Below are 22,943 nucleotides of genomic sequence, written 5' to 3'. Positions count from 1 at the left end.
TAAAGTCGTATGATGCTCACACATATTCAACATACAGCTGCTTCAACAATGTCAGCTGGGGTGGTTATTGCCAAAAGCTGCCTTATTAAATGTTTCTGGCTTCTATCAATTTTGCTTCACCAACTTCTTCTATATTTACCTATAGCCCCCAGAACTTCATCTAAAATTCATTCAGTATTTTTAATGTGATAATGATGTTAATGATATTTGTACAATGCTCCATTTACAGGGGTTTAATTTACAACTGATGTTCACCCTGCTGATGTAGATCAACCTATCTAGTTTGTTTTGGAACTGATAACCTTAAGACTGACAGGAAGTAGAAATGCACTCACTTACCTATAGATGAAAGTTGCTACACTCCATATAGCAGAGATGCTGAGTCACGATAGGCACAACAAAAAGATTCACACAATTATAGCTTTCGGTCATTAAGGCCTTTGTCAGCAATAGACACGCACACTCACGTAAACACAACTTGCACACACATCTGCAGTCTCAGATAACTGAAACCACACTGCGAGCAGCAGCACCAATGCATGATGAGAGTGGCAACTGTGTGGAGGTAAGGAGGAGGCTGGGGTGGGGAGGGATAGTATGGTGGGGGTGTCATAGTAGAAAGAAATAAAAAGAAATTAAAAGACCACATGTGGCACTGAAATGACGGTTGTGTAGTGCTGGAATGGGAACAGGGAGTGGGCTGGATGGGTGAGGTCAGTGACTAATGAAGGTTGAGGCCAGGAGGGTTACAGGAACATAGGATGTATTGGAGGGAAAGTTCCCACTTGCGCAATTCAGAAAAGCCGGTGTTGGTGGGAAGGATCCATATGGCACAGGCTGTGAAGCGGTCTTGGAGATGAGGGATATCATGTTTGGCAGCATGTTCAGCAACAGGGTGGTCCACTTGCTTTTTGGCCACAGTTTGTCAGTGGCCATTCATGCGGACAGACAGCTTGTTGGTTGTCATGCCTACGTAGAACGCAGCACAGTGGTTGTAACTTAGTTTGTAAATCACATGAATGGTTTCACAGGTAGCCCTGCCTTTGATGGGATAGGTGATGTTCGTGATCGGACTGGAGTAGGTGGTGATAGGAGGATGTATGGGGCAGATCTTGCATCTATGTCTATTACAGCGGTATGAACCATGAGGTAAGGAATCAGGAGCAGGGGTTGTGTAAAGATGGACGATTATATTGTGTAGGTTTGGTGGACAGCGGAGTACCACTGTAGAAGGGGTGAGAAGGATAATGGGCACGACATTTCTCATTTCAGGGCACAACAAGAGGTAATCTAAATCCTGGCGGAGAATGTAATTGAGTTGCTCCAGTCCCGGATGGTACTGAGTTACGAGGGAATGATCCTCTGTGGCCGGTCTGTGGGACTTTGGGAAGTGGTGGGAGACTGGAAAGATAAGGCACGGGATATATGTTTTTGTACAGGGTTGGGAGTGTAATTACGGTCAGTGAAGGCTTCAATGAGACCCTCGGTATATTTTGAGAGGGACTGCTCATCACTGCAGATGCGACGACCGTGGGTGGCTAGGCTGTAAGGAAGGGACTTCTTTGTACGGAATGGGTGGCAGCTGTCAAAGTGGAGGTATTGCTGGTGGTTAGTAGGTTTGATAGGATGGAGGTACTGATGTAGCCATCTCTGAGGTGAAGGTCAACATCTAGGAAGGTAGAATTACGTCCAAAAAAATTACGCAAAAGTACAAACCTTGCCACAGTGACCCCTGTAATCCAGCAGGATCTCAAGTCACTACTCAAATCCTTAGGCCCATCCCAGAACCTCTCCCCAGAGTCCCCTACTATTCCCCACACTCCCATCTTCTACATGCTTCCTAAAGTCCATAAACCCAACCACCCAGGATGACCCATTGTAGCCAGTTACTGTGCCCCCCATTGGGAGAACCTATGCTCTCGCAGACCAACACCTTCAATCTATTACCCGGAATCTATCCTCCTATATAAATATACCAACCGTTTCCTCCACCGACTCTCCACAGTTGCTGTCCCTATACCACACGGTGCCCTGCTCCTCATTATTGATGCCACCTCCCTGTACACTAACATTCCTAATGCCCATGGCCTTACTGCTATTGAACTTCTACCTTTCCAGACGCCCTATGAATTCCAAACCTTCCTAGTCGTCATGACCAACTATATCCTTTGAAGGCATTACCTACAAACATATGTGGGGTGTGGCTAAGGGGACCCGCATGGCACAATCCTATGCCACCCTATTCATGGGCCATCTAGAGGAATCCTTCCTAAAAACCCAGAATCCTACACCCCTCACCTGGTTCAGATTCATTGATGACATCTTTGCTATCTGGATTGAAGGTGAGAACACCCTATCCACATTCCTCCAGAAGCTCAACAACTTCTACCCCGTTTGCTTCACCTGGTCCTACTCAACCCAACAAGCCACCTTCCTAGATGTTGACTCCACCTCAGAGATGGCTACATCAGAACCATGTCCACATTAAACCTACTAGCCACCAGCAATACCTCCACTTCAACAGCTGCTACCATACCAAGAAGTCCCTTCAGTACACCCTAGCCACCCGTGGTCATCGCATCTGCAGTGACGAGCAGCCCCTCTCAAAATATACCGAGGGTCTCACTGAAGCCTTCACTGACTGTAATCATCATCCCAACCCTGTACAAAAACAAATCTGCTGTGCCTTATTTTTCCAGTTCCCCACCACCTCCCAAGTCCCACAGTCCAGCCACAGAGGAGCATTTCCCTCATAACTCAGTACCATCCGGGACTGAAGCAACTGAATTACAAGTTCCGCCAGGGTTTTGATTACCTCTTGTCATGCCCTAAAATTAGAAATGTCGTGCCCACTACTCTTCCCACCCCTCCTACAAAGGTATTCCGCCGTCCACTGAACCTACACAATATACTTGTCCATCCTCACACAACCCCTGCTCCCAATTCCTTACCTCAAGGCTCATACCCCTGCAATACACCTACATGCAAGACTGTCCCATAATACATCCTCCTACCACCACCTACTCCAGCCTGGTGCAGGAGTGGATATGGATCCTTCCCACCAACACCAGCTTTTCTGAATTGCGCAGGTGAGAACTTTCCTTCCAATACATCCTACGTTCCCGTAACCCTCCTGGTCTCAACCTTCGTTAGTCACTGTCCTCACCCATCAGCCCCCTCCCTGTTTCCATTCCAGCACTACACAACCGTCATTTCACCACCACACCTGGTCTTTTAATTTCTTTTTATTTCTCTCCATTCCACTACTTATCCCCCCCTCCGCAACTTCTCTCCTGCCATCCGTCTAAACTGCAGCGCACTTCACTGTCCGACACACCAACCATACTATCCCTCCCCCTCCCCACCCCAGCCTCCTCCTTACCCCCACTCAGTCGCCACTCCTATCATGCACTGGTGCTGCTGCTCACAGTGTGGTTGCTGAGACTGCAGACGTACATACGTGTGTGTGTGTGTGTGTGTGTGTGTGTGTGTGTGTGTGTGTGTGTGAGAGAGAGAGAGAGAGAGAGAGAGAGAGAGAGAGAGAGAGAGAGAGAGAGAGAGAGTGTACTGCTGACAAATGCCTTAATGGCCGATAGCTACAATTGAGTGAATCTTTTTGTTGTGCATATCGTGACTGGCAATGGCAAGGAAAGTGTTTCTGAAGAAGAGAAATTTGTTAACATCGCGTATAGATTTAAGTGTCAGGAAGTCATTTCTGAAAGTATTTGTATGGAGCGTACCCATGTATGGAAGTGAAACATGGACGATAAATAGTTTGGACAAGAAGAGAATAGAAGCTTTCGAAATGTGGTGCTACAGAAGAATGCTGAAGATTAGATGGGTAGATCACATAACTAATGACGAAGTATTGAACAGAATTGGGGAGAAGAGGAGTTTGTGGCACAACTTGACAAAAAGAAGGGACCGGTTAGTAGGACATGTTCCGAGGCATCAAGGGATCACAAATTTATCATTGGAGGGCAGCGTGAACGGCAAAAATCGTAGAGGGAGACCAAGAGATGAATACACTAAGCAGATTCAGAAGGATGTAGGTTGCAGTAAGTACTGGGACATGAAGAAGCTTGCACACGATAGTGTAGCATGGAGAGCTGCATCAAACCAGTCTCAGGACTGAGGACCACAACGACAACGACAACGGCAACGACAACAACAACATCGTGACTCAGCATCTCCGCTATATGGTGAGTAGCAACTCTCCTCTAATAATGTTACATTCCATCCTGGATTTTCCATTATTTGATTTTTACCTGCAGATGAACAATAAATGGTAAATGGACACACTTTTTTAACTTTAGTATTTTCCACTCTTTCTCACGTACAAGAACTGTCATTAGAAGGATAGGGGCTATCTGTCTGCCTTTGCTCCACCCAATATTTATCTCCAGGTGAGCAGTTGCTGTTCATTTTTTATTTGTTGTTTTCAGCCTGTAATATGTATTATGAAGCATTTAAGAATGTTATATATCTTATGACAACCTTTATATCTTTGACACAATCATTTTCACAGAATTTTACATTAATATGATGTTTATGACTGCTGTAACTTTATTCTCTCATGGCCACTGGCTTACCAACACACAGAGAACAAGATGCCTGGAAACACTATCAATTTCTCTGTAATAACGGTGAGTACAATTGCAGTTGCCCATATTTATAATTACTTCAGAATCAAAAAGCAGCTTTGATTGAACTAATTTCTGTTGATTAATGGTCTATGTTTCAGAACTTATTAGTATCTTAAATGCAATTTTCAAGTTCACTGATGCTATAGTGTTCATCTCATTCTTGATCCTGTTGCCGTTAATCCTGTCATCTTACTTCAGTTGCTTATGTACTGACATCTTACAATTTATCTTTATCACTTCATTTCTTTCTTCCATTTCACATACATACGTATTATGAATCCATAATTTCAAATACTACGTCACAACCCAATCATTAAACACCAATTAACTGCACGTCAATTTCTGCACCATATTTCTAAATTCTGAACAACCTTATGATCAGCTGAGAGATTTCTAGCAACACTAAAATTCTGATTTTTGATAGTATAGTATATTAAAGGTATCATCTAGTACCTACAAAACATTTTAAAATACGGCACAAGTTGAATTTCAAATATGGAAGGAAGTTAAGTGCTTTTTTATATAATGTTACACCAACTACGAGTCCGAAGTGTTTTTTCTGCCTCCAGTTGGCACACCTGCGAACTGTACTACCTACTATTTAAAATGATTACCAGCAGAGTTCTTTTCAAGTGTCGTGTTACTTATGACCACTACCTACAACAAGACAATGACCAGCCATTTGGCATTAACAATTCGTTTGTGCACACAGCTCCAATTCAGTATGAAATCTGGAAACGGGAGGTGAGCACTGCAATACCTACAAGGGGTGGATAACACACACACACACACACACACACACACACACACACACACACAGTGTAGGAAAACTGTTCACATTCAAAACAGAATCCAGTCGTCTCACAATGGATAAATACTGGTCCTGTATGGTATTCAAGGAAATCTTATACCATTCTTCCTGCAAAATAGTGACAAGTTCAGGTAACAATTATAGAGATAGATAGCAATCAGTCAATCATGCACCTACCTCTCTCTCTCTCTCTCTCTCTCTCTCTCTCTCTCCAAATTATACTACAAATGCCTAATAATACTGTGATCTGGTGGCTGTGTTGGTCAGAGGGGACGCAACAATTCATACTCGTGCTCACAAAACTGGTCCTGGGTGATGCAAGCACTGTGTACGGTCCCTGTCACCTTGGACCACAGTATCACCATTAGGTTACAAACCCTGTACCACGGGACGGACCTTATCACCCAAAAGGCTCAAATAATTCTTGGCAGTAATGTGACTGACAGTATCCATGGGGCCCATGGAATACCACAGTATGGCTGCTCAAATCGTCAGAGACTCCCGCCATGTTTCACTCTTGGGATGTAAACTCAGCCAGAAGTTGGGAACAGTGTGTAACCTTCCATTGCTCCAGAGTCCAGGTTTTATGGCTTTGATACCACATTTTCCTGTTATGGGCATTTTCATCACTGACGAATGGTTTTGGAATTCGTTCTACTGGCAGTTTCCTGCTTCTGGGGCTCTGTTCATATTGTTTTGGTGCTGACAAGGTTATCAAGTGTGAAATTTAGTTTTTCAGTAACTTTTGTAGCTGTAATCGTCTTAATTTTTCTCCACAATCTCCTTGAATGACTGACTGACACAATCACTCACACGACACTTTAGTTTACATTGTGAATCAGCAGATGATGATTTTCAACTTCTCCCACACACAGTATAAATATTTGATTATGGTACCTCTTGAAACATTTAACACTTCGGCTACCCTGGTTACAGAAGCATCCACCACATGAGCACCGACATATGGCCCACGTCTGGATTCACTTGGCTCTGACATAATGGACTCACACTTTTCTGACCATGACTGACACTTGCAACTTGTTGAGGACTCTGCACAGGTGCCACTGTAGTCAAATACAACAGCACAACCTGCAGGTTTGGCTAGCACTGCATTTATGTTCAAGCATGCATTTCTTGCAATGTTTCCATGTTTTTGTCAAACCCCTGTATTACAAGTGAACAATTCTTAATATATCAGAATAAGATTTCTGTAATTTACACACGTGAATAAGCAGCATGCTCCTGTGATTGACTGTTACTCATCATAATGTATCCTCACTGCCCACTTCTTATAAACTGCCTTCTGTAGCTCTGCATCAGTTGTTGGTTAATTTCTCACTAAATTGGGCACACTGAATACTGACTTTCTCATATGATCAACTACATCTTTAACAGTGTAATAGGGGTACTCCTGTTATATCCCCTGTCACTAAAAGAGTGAAAAAAATGTAGGCTTGTATCCCCTCAGGTTAAGAATTTCTCTTACTCAGTTTAATTATTTGCTCAATGCTGTCAAGATGCAACATCAGATGTGTTATGGAGCCCTTTAGGGATGGAAAGGAATCCAGTGTGTACTCAGTTTGTCTGGCACAGGGGCCTCATCCAAACTGTTGAAGAGACCCTGCCTGCAGTTATTGAGCAGGCAGGATGTAATCATACACAAGTTGTGGTTTATGTCAGCACCACTGATGTCGGCACTTGGGTTCTTAGGAAGGTCTTCACTTTGTACAGGCAGACGGTGCAAGTGGTAAAGACAGCTGACCTCACATGCGGAATGCAAGCAGAGCTCACTATCGACAGCATTGTTTCTATAATTAATCGGGGTCCTTTGGTTTGGAGCCATGCGGGAGGGTTGGATATTTCTGGACCTGGGTTATAGGGTGAATAATTGTAGGAATCACCTTAATAGTCAGGGGTGCACTACACAAAGGTAGCAGCTACTTGGGTAACAGAGTACTTGGGGAGTGCACACGGGGATTTTTTAGGCTTGCCTATAGTTTGAGGTCCTCTGACAAATGATTGCCAAGACAGATGCGCAGAGAGCGAAATCCAACAGTGTAGAAGGCAAGGATACTTCTACTGTCAAGGTTTAACTGGAAATTTCACTGCCCACCAGGAAAACTTTCACACTCAAATCTTTCTCTAATCTGACAGCTGGCTGAAACCCGAAGCAGGAAGCTTCAAAGTATTTGGCATGACTTGGAATGTATATTGAAAAGAAAGGCTGGATGCCAAAGGAGTAGTAGTAACTGTTTCATTGCTATCTACAAAAACATGTTACCTATCGAGATCGAAATTGAATCCAACAGGGAAATTAACTGGATGCAATATTCAAATAAAGTCTATGGTCAGTTGTGTGGAAATAATACCCAGATCTTGCAATATTAGTTGCAGGTGACTTTAACACAGTAGAGACTCTGTGCCTATTGATTCATTTCAGATGGTACGCTCACACAGTTTTGTGAAGTACTTTTGAACATTTTTCCAGAAACTGTCTTGAACAGCTAGTTAGACAATCTACACACAATGGAAATATATGACGGTAGTATCTGTTCCCGAAAGAACAGTTACCGTTGATGACCATGCAGCATTGCTAGAAATGAAATGATAAGTAACTGGACACCCTAGCTGCAAACAGGCATTGATGTACTTCATTGGGGATGCTGTGCCCGAACTCATACGGGTCTTGGTATATTAATCTGCCACGAGTAATGAGTATGATGGGCAAAAATCTATTAGGCACACTACGAATGTAGTGGTGTGGACATGTTGGGAATGTGGGTCTCACGGGGAGCATGCAAGGGATAAGTCCCTGCAGGCGCACTATCCTCTGTGCCCTCGGTGGCTCAGATGGATAGAGTGTCTGCCATGTAAGCAGGTGATCCCGGGTTCGAGTCCCGGTCGGGGCACACATTTTCAACACGTCCCCAATGAAGTACATCAACACCTGTTTGCAGCTAGGGTGTCCATTTACTTATCATTACAATGGAAATATCTTAAATGTTGTAGCTACAACTGGAGTTATTATCAGTGTCAGCAGCTATAGGCATTAGTGATCAAGATCTCTTAGTGGCACTGGTTACTAAAGTGAATAAATCCAAGATGAAGGCTAGGAGAGCATTAATGCTAGAAAGAGCAGATAAGCAACGGTTAGCATCTCATTTAGACAATGAATGGACATCATTTAGTTCCATTATGATGGACCTAAATTACGGCTTAAAGTTTAAAGCAACTGTGAATCATTCTGTGGATACATATTTGCTGAGTAAATGGATTAAGGAAAGAGAAGATCCACCTGGTTTAATAATAACATTCAGAAAGGGGTGAGAACCAGAGATGGTTGCACTCTCATTTCAAAAATGAACACAATAATGACAAAAGCAAAATTTAGTAAAAATTTGTGCCTCTGCAAAAAGATCGACCTGTGAAGCATATAACACCTTCCACCATCATAACTTAGAAAAAGATCTTGCTGCGAACTCGAGAAAATTATGGTTCTACGTTTAATATCACTATGTGGACCAAAGGCTTCTATCGAGGTACTCATCAACCAGTGTGGTATGGCAACAGAAGACAGCAAAAACAAAGCAGACATTTTAAATTTTGCATTTCAGAAATCATTTTTGCACGATAATCTTACTAAGATAACGCTGTGTACGAATGCATGCTCTCACAGCGATATCATTTAAAAAATATTCTCGGGTTTCAAGCCATGTCAAGTGGTTTGATGCCCAGGAGCTTTTGGCAGACGTCTCCTCTCACATTGTAAAGTGGTTGACTGTCACGTGAATGCCACTGCTGTGCTGATATAGCCATCAGATCACCGACCTACACACTTGCAAAGCATTTGGCCACCTATGTCATAAGCGCTAAGTCCTAATTGACTGAGAAAAAAGTACAGGTGACTCAAATAAAAGACAGGAATAATAACTGACCTGCATAATTACAGACCAATATCCTTAACACTGGTTTGCTGCAGAATTCTTATTTTCTGAGTTTGAATATGATAAATTTACTTTAGATGGAAAAGCTTCTGTCCACAAATCAGAACCGATTTAGAAAGCATCACTCATGTGAAACTCAGCTTGCCCTCTTCTCACACAACATCCTGAGAACCACAGATAAACAGGCACACTACCAGAGTGTGTTTAAGATGGTGCCCCAGTGCAGAGTGTTTAGAAAGGTATGAGCACATGGAATAGATTCCCCAGATACATGAGTGGCTCAAAGACTTCTTAAGTAAAGGAACCCAATACACTAGGATGACAAGTGTTCATCGGAGACAATGGTGTATCAGAAGCACCCCAGGAAAGAATTATAGGACTGCTGCTATTCTGTACATACATAAAAGATCTGATAGAGAGGGCAAGCAGCTATTTGCAGCTGTTTCCTGATGATTCTATGGTGTACAGGAAACTATCATCATTGAGTGACTGTAGAACGATAGAAGATGTCTTTGATAAAATATCTAGTTGGTGTGGTGATTGGTGGCTTACTCTAAATGTGGAAAAACGTAAATTACCACAAGTGAGTGTTAAAAACAATCCCAGAATATTCTAATATAACATAAGTAATGTGCTGCTTGGCACAGTCACATTGATTAACTATCTTGAACACTGCAGAACAATATGAAATGGAACGAGCATGTCGTACTGGTAGATTTCTTAGCAGTAGTTTCAATCAGCACGCAAGCATTACGGAGAAGCTTCTTTAACTCAAAAGGGAATCTTGGGAGGAAGGACAACATTTTTTTTTTCCTGAGACGCTACTGAGAAAATTTTGGAAAACCAGGATTTGAGGCTGTCTGCAGAACAATAATTCTGTTGCCAACATACATTTCATGTAAAGACCATGAAGATAAGAGGAATTAGGGCTCAATGGAGGCATTTAGGCAGTCACATTTCCTTCATTCCATTTGAACTAGTGGAACAGGGAAGGAAATGGGTGACAATAGTACAAGGTACCCTTCACCATGCACTGTACGGTAACTTGTAGAGTATGTACATAGGTGCAGAATGGAAGTGGTGTAGATGATGAGGTCCCATACTCCAAGGAGTGTAGGGGACGATGCGGGAGACCCACACCGCCGCCGACTAGGCAAGGTCCTAGCAGAGGTGGTTTGCCATTGCCTTCCTCCAACCATAATGGGGATGGAAGATGATGATGATGATGATGATGATGATGATGATGACGATGAAGACAACATAACAACAACACCCAGTCATCTCAAGGCTGGGAAAATCCCTGACCCCACCAGGAATCGAACCAGAAGTAGAGTTCCTTAATTTTTGCAATGAGAAAAGAGAAAACTGAATTATGGAGAGGGCATATTTGTTTAAATTTATCAATCCCATTCTTATTTTACATCATTATTATGTTATCCTTTACCATGTTGAGCTGTAATCAAGACAGACTCCCTGATAGCTTGCAGCACTGTTGCCAGCTTTCAACTGCAGTGCACTAACAGCTGCAGGCAAAAACAAAAGCCACCTACAGAGCTGTGACGACAATGAGGCATTGCCAAGGAGACATTTACAAAATTGCAATATGTTAATGGTCGAGGTAATCCCACAAAGTTGCCATGCCCAGCCCACTGCAACTGTCAGGTATCAACTTACGCCGACTCAGTTATAGAGTGTGACATTTTACCCCTACTATACTACTATTCTGCAGTTTGAAAAGCATTCATATTTATAATTTTGAACCTTCAAAGCAAGATGCTAATCTCTGCATCACTGTGAAATCTTAACAACTATCTGACTATTTGTGCAAGGCTTTTTTATTATAGTATGCCTACTTCATTATGGAATTAGAATACAAGCATACATTACTTTAGCTTCAAAGACAAATGTAACTGCATTTACTTACTGCTCTTTGATTTCCGTGTATTCTTCGGATTTTCCCATATCTGTTTCACTGGCTTCTTCCGTATCTAGAGAAGTAAAACAAAAGAATTAGAAAATAACCATCTGTTAAAGAACAATAATTTTAATAAACACATCTGATGTTCTCTTGCCATGTAAGATCCTTAGAGACGACTGTACCACAGCCTCGTGATGAAAGGAGAAGACACTGGCTGTAACACTGCTTATGGCACAATTCTTGCATACACCATGCAAAGACCAACAGATCAAATAAGAATGTGGATGATCTAATTCAGTGCTAACTAAGAGGGAAAAAAATTCATATCTGAAGAAGAAATAGGCTCCCCTATATTTGTAAGTTGGCACTCATGACACAGACCTCACATTACAGGTTAATTAACTGCTAACAAGGAAACATTGCCAAATGTCACTATGCAATCTTGATGAGACCTGGCAGGTGTGCAGAGAGAGCTAAATAGTTCAACACATATTTATTTGTTTATGTCCAGTTTTATTTTATAGGGGTGAAACACAACATGAAAGGTAATTTGTAATTTTAATTTTAGAGGGAACATCTCTGAAATGATTATATATAAAAACTGTTTTTCATATAACAGTTCATAAGTAATTAATGTTCTTCAAAACTATATAATAAACCTATGTAACAATTTGAAATTTTGCAAAATACTTGACAACCACTAATTAATTTTGAAAAATGAAAACTTTTGTTACAACACAAAAATTAGACAGGCTTTCAAGCCACATACATCCCTGTATAATAAAGCTGGAACCTGAAACACCATTTCTGGAAAATAAACTGTACATAATGTGCTGTCTAAGTACTTTCAAAATACCTAATTAAAATATCGAAATAATCATTACTATTGAAATTATTTATTTTATTTGTATTTGTTTTATGTCTTAAGTTGTTGTTATATGTTTTAAATTCATAGCTTTTTGTTTTTCAATTCACTGTTTCACATATTGTAAACTGGGACAAATTTGCCACTTTTTTCCTCTTCAGCCTGGTTTTTATCCAATAATGCAAAAAAACGTTTTTTGAAATCATCTTAAAACAAGAGTCTTGATCTCTAACTTCATAATCTGTTAACATATTACAACTTGTGAATTTGTACATTAAAAAAAAATGTAAAATGTGCAAAGTTACCTGTTCGAACTGGGCAACTTTGCAGCTGTGTTAAAATCAGTGGAAACCACTAAAAAAATTACCAAAAAAGAAGTTTAAAGCACTGAAAACAATTTCCACGTTGGTATTAAATGCTTTAATGCAAAGATAGGTAAAAGAAAGTGATACAGATAGGTGCATACAAAATTTAAATCTTCTAAGTTGAAGGATAAAAGCAAAGTTCAATATTTTCATAAGAAAAGAAAAATTTGCCTCGATTTCAATTGTAAGGATTGTTAATTATGTACACAATGTCTTTTACATTCAGGGATGTTTCATCTGGCCCATCTGGAAAGTAACAACATTTCTCCATCTCCTGTAGATGGATACGACACCTCGAACTCCCCGATTCCATAGAACTGAATAAGCTTGCCAACAAAATGCTTGACAGTTTTTTTTTTCATTAATTTTACTACAACAAACATTTCAAACTTCAGTCTTAAGATCCTGGGTAGTTCCGGCACTAATTTAATTATGTTCATGAATGGCTGAATCCTCTTCACTGCAAAAAGAGAGATCAACGAATTCCTGGCTACCTAGTTCTTCCAAGGTTCAACATCTGTTCAGGTTCAAAGTCAATTTGTGTCATGAAAAGAAAAAGCACAGAGGGATTCCTCTGAATGTTCTTCCATCTAACACCTTGCCCCACCGCACACCCCCAATTTGTTTCGTTACAGAGGTACTCTGACGAGATTGATGGTTCATCAAGTGTGATTCATTAACAGCTTCTCCTGTGACCATATCAGCTCTCCTTCTATTCAGTGGACCCTTATTTCTGCATCAGGCTCGAAGGTAATTTAAGAGTGAATCACTAATTCTTGTAGTGCTGTCATTACCACCAGCTCTCTCTTCATCTGTGATTCTAGAATAAAGTGTGTCAGGATTTAGTGGCACAATGCCACATTCCTTGACCCCTGATATGATGTTCAATTTCATTTTCTCTCCTTCGTCCAAAGCAAAGAGAAGTTTTGCCAACAGTTTGGGAAATGCACGTCTCTCAATCATCATGGAACTAAATGAGTTCTTCATATTATAATCTGACAATATGGCTCTCCATTTCCCTTTACAGAAAACAAAGGCTGAAAAATACACAGGTTGACACAGATGAGTGGATGCTGGAGGCAAGAACACAAACCGAACCTCTTGAGTTCTGCATACCTTTGTATCTCCTATTGAACATTTGGGCCAGGTGGATTTTTGCCACTGGCACAACATGGAAAAACCACTTTTCAAAATGCAGAGCATCAAATCGTCCACCTGCTGTATTGCCATATTTTGTTTCTTTTGGTCCTCCTAAAATCCACGTCCCATAACAGTTTCGAATGATAAATCACAAAAGGAGGAAGTAGTTCTCCTGATGCCAAAGCTGCAAATATTAAAGAAACACTTGCTTTGGTAGAATTTATGACTTTCTGAATACTTGTAGCCCCCATGAAATACACTCCTGGAAATTGAAATAAGAACACCGTGAATTCATTGTCCCAGGAAGGGGAAACTTTATTGACACATTCCTGGGGTCAGATACATCACATGATCACACTGACAGAACCACAGGCACATAGACACAGGCAACAGAGCATGCACAATGTCGGCACTAGTACAGTGTATATCCACCTTTCGCAGCAATGCAGGCTGCTATTCTCCCATGGAGACGATCGTAGAGATGCTGGATGTAGTCCTGTGGAACGGCTTGCCATGCCATTTCCACCTGGCGCCTCAGTTGGACCAGCGTTCGTGCTGGACGTGCAGACCGCGTGAGACGACGCTTCATCCAGTCCCAAACATGCTCAATGGGGGACAGATCCGGAGATCTTGCTGGCCAGGGTAGTTGACTTACACCTTCTAGAGCACGTTGGGTGGCACGGGATACATGCGGACGTGCGTTGTCCTGTTGGAACAGCAAGTTCCCTTGCCGGTCTAGGAATGGTAGAACGATGGGTTCGATGACGGTTTGGATGTACCGTGCACTATTCAGTGTCCCCTCGACGATCACCAGTGGTGTACGGCCAGTGTAGGAGATCGCTCCCCACACCATGATGCCGGGTGTTGGCCCTGTGTGCCTCGGTCGTATGCAGTCCTGATTGTGGCGCTCACCTGCACGGCGCCAAACACGCATACGACTATCATTGGCACCAAGGCAGAAGCGACTCTCATCGCTGAAGACGACACGTCTCCATTCGTCCCTCCATTCACGCCTGTCGCGACACCACTGGAGGCGGGCTGCACGATGTTGGGGCGTGAGCGGAAGACGGCCTAACGGTGTGCGGGACCATAGCCCAGCTTCATGGAGACAGTTGCGAATGGTCCTCGCCGATACCCCAGGAGCAACAGAGTCCCTAATTTGCTGGGAAGTGGCGGTGCGGTCCCCTACGGCACTGCGTAGGATCCTACGGTCTTGGCGTGCATCCGTACGTCGCTGCGGTCCGGTCCCAGGTCGACGGGCACGTGCACCTTCCGCTGACCACTGGCGACAACATCGATGTACTGTGGAGACCTCACGCCCCACGTGTTGAGCAATTCGGCGGTACGTCCACCCGGCCTCCCGCATGCCCACTATACACCCTCGCTCAAAGTCCGTCAACTGCACATACGGTTCACGTCCACGCTGTCGCAGCATGCTACCAGTGTTAAAGACTGCGATGGAGCTCCGTATGCCACGGCAAACTGGCTGACACTGACGGCGGCGGTGCACAAATGCTGCGCAGCTAGCGCCATTCGACGGCCAACACCGCGGTTCCTGGTGTGTCCGCTGTGCCGTGCGTGTGATCATTGCTTGTACAGCCCTCTCGCAGTGTCCGGAGCCAGTATGGTGGGTCTGACACACCGGTGTCAATGTGTTCTTTTTTCCATTTCCAGGAGTGTAAAACTTTTTTTTTATGCTCTGTATCATCAGTCAAATTTTATTGTCATGGGGTAATATGTGGGATAGAGGAATTCCTTCTAACGAGTCTTTCAGATGACTAAAGTATGCTTTAAGCTGTTCTATTCCAATGCTAGTTTTGGAATGGGAAATACTTTGGCACTTCATGAAGAAAGTATTTGTTAATGCCATTTCACAATAGAACAGTACCAGCTACAGCCAGGTAAGTTATTTTTTAATTATAAAATCTGCTTCTTCATAGTATCCAAGAAATTTTTCATGATTGGTGGAAAAACCAGGACACCAAGAGGCATTCCCCAATCTGTACATACGAGGACTTGTTTGAGGATCTCTTCTTCTTCACTACTCAGTGCAGTCTGATGCCCCGGTTTCTTTAAATGGAGACTCTTCACTTTGTTTTCAATTGTTCGAGGATTACAGACTCTTTTACTGTGTTTCAATTGTCCACTTGCTTATTAATCACTGTAGAGCTTTAGTGTACTGTAGTCACAAATTTGATGCCTTAGCGCTTCCAGTTTCGTTCTAATAAGTCTCGGCACTCTAATAATCTGTACAAAGACTCAAAAATCCTTGATTAAAAAAGTGTGAAAGAAGTCAGAAAAAGGCAAAATTCTAAGTTGCCAAAGTTGTCCCATTTACACCAAGCTTTCTGGTGCAACATTGCCAGTTATGTTACTGTACTAAAACATCACACAATTTTATTTCTGACAGTGATTCTGAAACCTAATTATATACCACATAGAACAAAAGAAGCAGTTTTAACTTACATTAGAATGAGTGGACAGGGTGAGACGCTTTTGTAGATTACCAGAAAATGCGTTTTCCACAAGCGGAAAGAAAAAATAACGGTCAGTCTGGATCGAGAATTCAAGAAAACCTTTTTGAATCCCCATATGTCCTGGTTGTTTCGTTTGTTTTTGTTTTAGGGCGCAAAAACAACTGGGGTCATACACGCCCAAGTCAAAACTATAGAACTCGAAGACAGAGAGGAGAAAAAAACCAACTATACACCAATCCCAACAGACATAACAGAAGACAGCTAAATGCAGGCATGAGGGAAAAGGGCTAAAAAAGACACCATACAGAAACAGAGGTCCAAAACTAAAAATTGAATGGCCTCTGCCATATTCCTTTGGCAGATAAAAAGTAAAACGCAGTCAACAGCCCACACGCCATTTGCTAAAATGGCTGATAACTCAGATGGCAAACACAAATGGGAACGTAAAAGGTCAAAAAACGAATATTCCATCAGTAAGTGGTAGACAGTTAAAACTTGGGCGCAATGTGTACGAAGTGGTGGGGTAGCGCCACTTAGCAAATGGAAGGGAGAACCACTGGCAATGCCAAAGGGATGCCTCCTCCTGACAGACGGCAACACATAGGTCTTCGGAGGGAATATAGGTACTTGAGGGCTGAGGTACTTGGTCCGCAGCTTTGGCAGCAGTGTCAGCAGCCTCGTTTCTTGGCAAACTGACATGACTAGGAACCCACAGAAACATCACACTGGCTCCATCAAGAGTGAGCAGGTGACAGTTTTCTTGGACCAGCTGCACTAAGGGATGGGCAGTGTATAGCACACATAGGCTGGGAAGGGCACAGAGAGAGTTAGTGGAGGACGCAATTGAAAAGGCTGTGTCGCTGGATGTACTCCGTGGCCTGATACAAGGCGAAGAGCTTGGCTGTAAATATGGAGGAGTGTGCCGGAAGCTGATATCTAAAGGCACGGGTGCCAATGACGAAGGTACACCTGACCCCACAGTCAGTCCTAGAGCCATCAATGCATACAACAAAGGTACTAAAACTAAAGGCGACAGACTGAGGCCGGAGTAGTGTCCTTAGGAAGCAAATGAAGGACAAGGTTAACACGCACCACTTCAAAAGCCAAGGTGGCAAAGGGTTCACACCCACTGGGAAAGGTGCAGGTAGTGCGAAGTTAAGTCGCTGTAACAAGTGCCGAAAGTGGACTCTGCTGGGGAGAAAGTCACGGCAGTAGGACAGTGGTAATTCAGCAGCTTCAGCATACAGACACTCAACCAGATTGGTGTAAAAGGCACCTGTGGCTAAACGGATGCCACAATGGTGGATAGTGTTGAGATGACATAAGAGGGATGGGCATGCAGATGCATAAACAAAGCACCCATAGTCTAGTTTCGAATGGACAAGGGATTGCTACAAACGGAGGAGGGTTGTTCGATCGGCACCCCAGGAAGCACCATTGAGGACATGTAGGACATTGAGGAAGCGCATACAGTGGGCTGCCAGGTAAGAGACATGGGAGGACCAAGACAGTTTCCTATCGAGCACAAGCCCCAGGAATTTCGTAGTTTCAACAAATGGAAGGGCAACAGACCCAAGATGTAAACATGGTAGGAGAAACCACTTGCTTCGCCAAGTTCATACAGACAGTTTTGTCAGTGGAAAAGCAAAAGTCATTGTCAATGCTCCAGGAGTAAAGACAATCAAGACACCACTGAAGACACTGCTCAGTGAGACAGGTCCATGGAGAACTGTAATAGATGAGAAAATCGTCAACAAAAAGGGAGCTGGAGATGACCGCTGGGAGACAGGCCATGACAGGGATAATGGCGATAGCAAAGAGGACAACACTCAGGACGGAACCCTGAGGTACACTGTTCCCTGGATGAAAGTGTCCAACAAGGCAGAACCCACACACACCCTGAAAACTATCTTTCAAAAATGCCTGAAGAAAACAGGGCAGGCAGCCACAGAAGCCCCAAGTGTAAAGAGTACGGAGGATACTAGTTCTCCAGCAGATGTCATAGGCCTTTTCCAAATTGAAAACACGGTCACAGTCTGGGATTTCCACAGAAAACCATTCATGATATGGATGGACAAAGTAACGAGATGGTCAACTGCAGAACGCCGCGACCAAAATTCACACTGTGCATTCGTCAGTAAATTGCAAGACTCGAGCTACCATACCAGCCGGGCATGAATCAAGCGTTCCATCACCTTGCAATCACGGCTGGTAAGAGAGATGGGGCAGTAGCTAGAAGAAAGGATTTTGTCCATACCGGATTTAGGTATGGATATGGGTATGACGGTGGCTTCATGCCAGCATCCAGGGAATGTGCCCTCTGCCCAGGTGCAATTGTACATGTTAAGCAGAGAGTGCTTGCCCTGAAGAGAAAGGTGCTGCAACATCTGAATGTGGATGGCTTCTGGCCCTGGGGCGGAGGATTGGTATGAACTGAGCTCCCTCATAGTAAAGGCAGCACTGCAGAACTCACGATTCAGAGAAGAGAAGGGTATGCCCCAGCCTCCTCCGCTTGTTTCCGATGGAGGAAGGCAGGGTGATAGTGGGAAGAGCTCAAAATATCCACAAAATTGTGGCCCAAGTTGTTGGAGATAGCAATGGGGTCCACAGTAACATCATCTGCTACTGTGAGGCCGGAAATGGAGGAATGGATCTTAGTCCCAGAGTGCCATCGGAGGTTGGCCCACACGGCGCAGGAAGGGGTGGAACTGTTAAAAGACCTAGTGAATGAAATCCAGCCAGCTCGTTTGCTATCCTGAAGAACACAAGGACACTTTGAACTCATCTGTTTATAATGACTGCAGTTTGCCACCATATGATGATGGCTAAAAACGCGGAGACCACTTCTCCGTGTGTGAATGACATTGCGGCATGCCTCAGTCCACCAAGGGACAGGGACACGACGTGGTAAAGAGGAAGTGCGAGGAATGGAATGTTCTGCAGCAATAAGGATAACACTGGTGAGATAGTCTACCTGATCATCACAACTGGGGAAATCATGTTCTTCGAAGGTTGCCATGCAGGAGTAAAGCTGACAGTCAGCCTTAAGAAGTTGCCACTCAGGCGTGCACGTGGATGGGGTAGGAGTCAGCAAACAAATAGCACACGGGAAATGGTCATGGTCAGGAAGAACGAACCACTCAAGATGAGGGGCAAGCAGAGCAGTGCACAAGGACAGGTCCAAATGGGAATAGGTGTGAGAGGAGTCGGAAAGAAAAGTGGGTGCTCCAGTGTTAAGGCAGCAGAGGTTAAGTTGGTTAAGACGGTCAGCCAAGAGGGCACGTCTCTGACCGGTCCTGGGAGAACCCCAAAGGGGATGATGCGCATCAAAGTCACTGAGTAGCAAAATTGGGGGAGATAGCTGCGCAATAAGCTGAAGGAAGTCTGCCCGGGTGACATCAAATGACGGAGGGATATAAATGGTACAGCGGGAAAAAGTCAGGTGGGGAAGTAAAAGGCGAACTGCAACAGCTTGAAGACGGGTAGTCAGGGAGATGGGTTGACTATGAATGTAATCCCATATGAGCAGTATAACGCCCCCATGACATGGAATGCCGACCTTGGGGAAGATCAATTCTTTTCCTGAAGGCAGAGTACAAAGGGACACTAAAAGCAGCTGTAAATCCTCTTTGTGGGACAAAAGGCCACGAATGTTCCATTGGAAGACAGTCCTGATGAGGAAAGAGATGTAGGGGTGTCAATTCGGCGGCCACTTACTGATAGCTGGTGTAGACTGACTGCTACAGGGCACAGAAGGAGGAGGACCCTGCTCCAAGGGGTCCACAGAAGCATCGGCGTGCTTGCGCGGTCCGTCGGTGGAGTCCAATGCTGAAAAACAGTTGCTGGTGCTCACCAGCGAGATTGAGGCCGGCCGGGCTAGGGTACCACGTGGTGACACCACCTAAGAGGATCTTCGAGTTGGCGAAGGAGAAGACCATTTGCCTTTGGTAGACTTCTTTGAGCCCTTCCAGTTAGAGGAAGACTTGGATGGTGTTTGGCTGGAGGGATGGAGGAAGTCTTCACAGGAGAACTACTCCTGTCCTTTCCAGCCTATTGGTTGTGTAGCTGGTGGCTGCGCCCCTGAGGCGAGAGTTTGACAAATTGTTGCACAGCTGTACAGGGGGATGGCGATGCTACCTTGACACTGGGTGATTTCACAACCTCACAGCTGAATATGAGGTCACATGGCTGCGTGGCCAAGTCCTTCATGGAGTGACAGATAACAAGAACATAACTATAGGTGCCACACTGAAGAAAACAGGGTTTGCGATTAGCCTGTAACTTGCTAGCTACTGGGTAAGGCACTTTTTCCTTTATCCGACTCTCTTGGACAGCCCACTCATCAAGATACACGGGACAATCTCGAGAGAAGGCAGCAGGGCCGCCATTGCAGTCGACACAGCGGGGAGGAGGAGGTGGACAATCGCCCTCGTGCACATCCCTACCATAAGTGACACATTTGGCTGGGTGTCGACAAGGCATTCTAGAGTAGTTGAAATAATGACACTGGTAACAGCGCATTGGGTTCGGGATGTACAGCTGGACTATTATAATTTCAAAGCCTGCTTTGAGCTTGGATGGAAGCACCACTCTATCAAAGGTGAGAAAGAGAGTGCAGCTGAGCACTGAGGAGGAATCAATCTTTTTCATTATACGATGGATGGCTATGACACCCTGATCAGAAAGATAAGATTAGATTTTGGCCTCTATTAGACCACCAAGAAGCCTGGTGTAAATGGGCCTCAACACAAACAGGGTAACCATGGAGAAGCGAGGCAGCAAGCAGTAGTTGTGCTTAAGAATCAGAAGAGGTCTCCAAAAGCAAAGTGCCATTCCATAAATGAGAGCAGGCTTTCACAGCAATTGCATCAACACCTTCCTGAATAATAAATGGATTTCCCATGGCAAAGGACTGACCGTCTTCAGTACGTGACACCATGAGGAACCATGGTGCAGTGGGAAGGGGCTTTGAATCATTAGCCTCATTACGTTTGTGTTTTGTAGACATTGAGTGGGAAGATGATTGACTCATTGCGAGAAAATCCCCATGATTGCCAGTGTCTCCGATGGCACACTCCTTCCAACTGGGGGCCCTAGGGGGCACACACCCCTTAGGTGATTGTTCACATCTCCCGAACACCTGACAGAGGGACCAATCAGCAATTTGGGAAGGGTACAGCTCGGGCAATCACCCCTCCCTGGGCCTGGCCTGTACCAGGGGGTATGTGCTAACCCTACCTGTCTACCTGGGGCTGAGAATTACATGTTACCCAGTCACCTGTTATGCGTGACACGCGTGGGCCGGCCTTCAGGAGCGCACAAGGAGGAAGAAGAAAAAAAGAGTATCCTCAAACGCCAAAGCAGAGGAACGAGAGGAGAAGGGAAACAAAGAAAGGAAAAGTGAGCGACAGAATGCAGGACATCCCCAATAATACCCAGATATGTTCCCCAAGGGAGGGGAAAAAGAATAGCAAGAAGATAGACATTCAGCACAGAAGGAAAAAATGCTGCAACGCAGCAAAGGCTGGGGTCCTGTGGTAGCCAAGCACAAACCTGCTAAAGAGTGGTGAGCCCCCTGGGAGGCTATGTCCTGGTGAAAATACCAATATTTGGGAAACACTTGACCATGTCAAAAAGTATTTGGAAGATGCTTTCTTTCTCAGTGAGGGAGCAATATCCGTATTATTGTTAGATTCTTGCAATGCTCAATGTGAAAGAACTATTTAGAGCATCATACCAGAGGACAAGGAACTTGTTCATACGGGATTCGACAGCACAGGTGGAGCCTTGGATGTATACAACTTTCAGTGTTAGAAGAACTTTGTGAGACGACTTTTAGATCCGATGATGATATCAATTTCTATTTGAGAAACTATAATCATGGTGCAGTCATTAGTACAGAATCAATTCTCTTTGCCAAGGCTTATCAAAGTACTGAAATACAACGACACAAATCATGGTATTTAGAGGATCACCCACGACAATTTTAAATCCTGCTGAATTCCGTTTTATGTTGTCTTCTCCATCGTGTAGGCCTACATTATGTGACGAAACTTCATTCCTTTTAGTTGCACAGTGTAAAAAAATCATCATTTTTTAGGCATTCCTTATAGATTATCATTATTGTAATTATTTTCTATCATAACAATCAATTATTATTTTCAGTAAACAAAAATCACATGTAAAAAACAATAAAAGCCATGAATTTAAAATGTAAAATGATAGTTCAAAACATAAAAGAAATATAAGTAAAATAAATAATTAGAATAGTAATGAATGAGGTTTGTTGAAAATGCTCAGACAGCACATTGTGTAAAGCTTATTTTCCAAAAATCGTATTTCAGGATCCAGCTTTATTACACAGGAATGTATGTGACCTGAAAGCTGATTTAATTTATTTTCATAACAAAAGTTTTTATTTTCAAAAATTAATTAATGATGGTACGAAATTTTGCAAAATTTCAAATTGGTACAAAAACTGATTACACAGTTTTCAGGAGCCTTAATTACATATCAACTTTTATATGAAAAACATTTTTCATATATCATTTCAAAAATATTCACTCTAAACCCTAAATGCCGAACTACTTTTTGATGACTTTTACCCCTTAAAACTGTCATTCCATGTGAAGTCAATCAATAATAAAAAAAAAAAGAAAGAAAAATGAACCCTGATGATTTAGAATCTTTTAATATTTTGCCATTTATTCTACATATGAAAATAAGACAAAAGACAATACTAATTTTTTTTGGACATATTGTTTTTGAATTATCACT

General features: G+C 43.3%; 1 protein-coding gene and 1 non-coding gene across 3 annotated transcripts in view; one reads left to right on the top strand and one right to left on the bottom strand.

The window, feature by feature from the left end:
- The window catches only part of LOC126189036 (sin3 histone deacetylase corepressor complex component SDS3), a 105,705-nt gene that overhangs the window by 76,689 nt on the left and 6,073 nt on the right, over nucleotides 1-22,943 (bottom strand). For both annotated transcript variants that reach the window (XR_007537901.1, XM_049930891.1), the window contains exon 2: nucleotides 11,326-11,389. Coding sequence is in view for 1 of the 2 variants with exons in the window: in XM_049930891.1 (XP_049786848.1) it covers nucleotides 11,326-11,389 (64 nt within the window). In the remaining variant the exon portion in view is untranslated. The remainder of the gene's footprint in view (nucleotides 1-11,325; nucleotides 11,390-22,943) is intronic.
- On the top strand, nucleotides 8,292-8,366 carry Trnat-ugu (transfer RNA threonine (anticodon UGU)). The gene has a single exon. It is a non-coding gene; the product is annotated as a tRNA-Thr (tRNA).

This window comes from Schistocerca cancellata, chromosome 1 (genome assembly GCF_023864275.1).
Source record: "Schistocerca cancellata isolate TAMUIC-IGC-003103 chromosome 1, iqSchCanc2.1, whole genome shotgun sequence".
NCBI lineage: Eukaryota > Metazoa > Arthropoda > Insecta > Orthoptera > Acrididae > Schistocerca > Schistocerca cancellata.
This window is presented reverse-complemented; position numbering and strand designations above follow the sequence as displayed.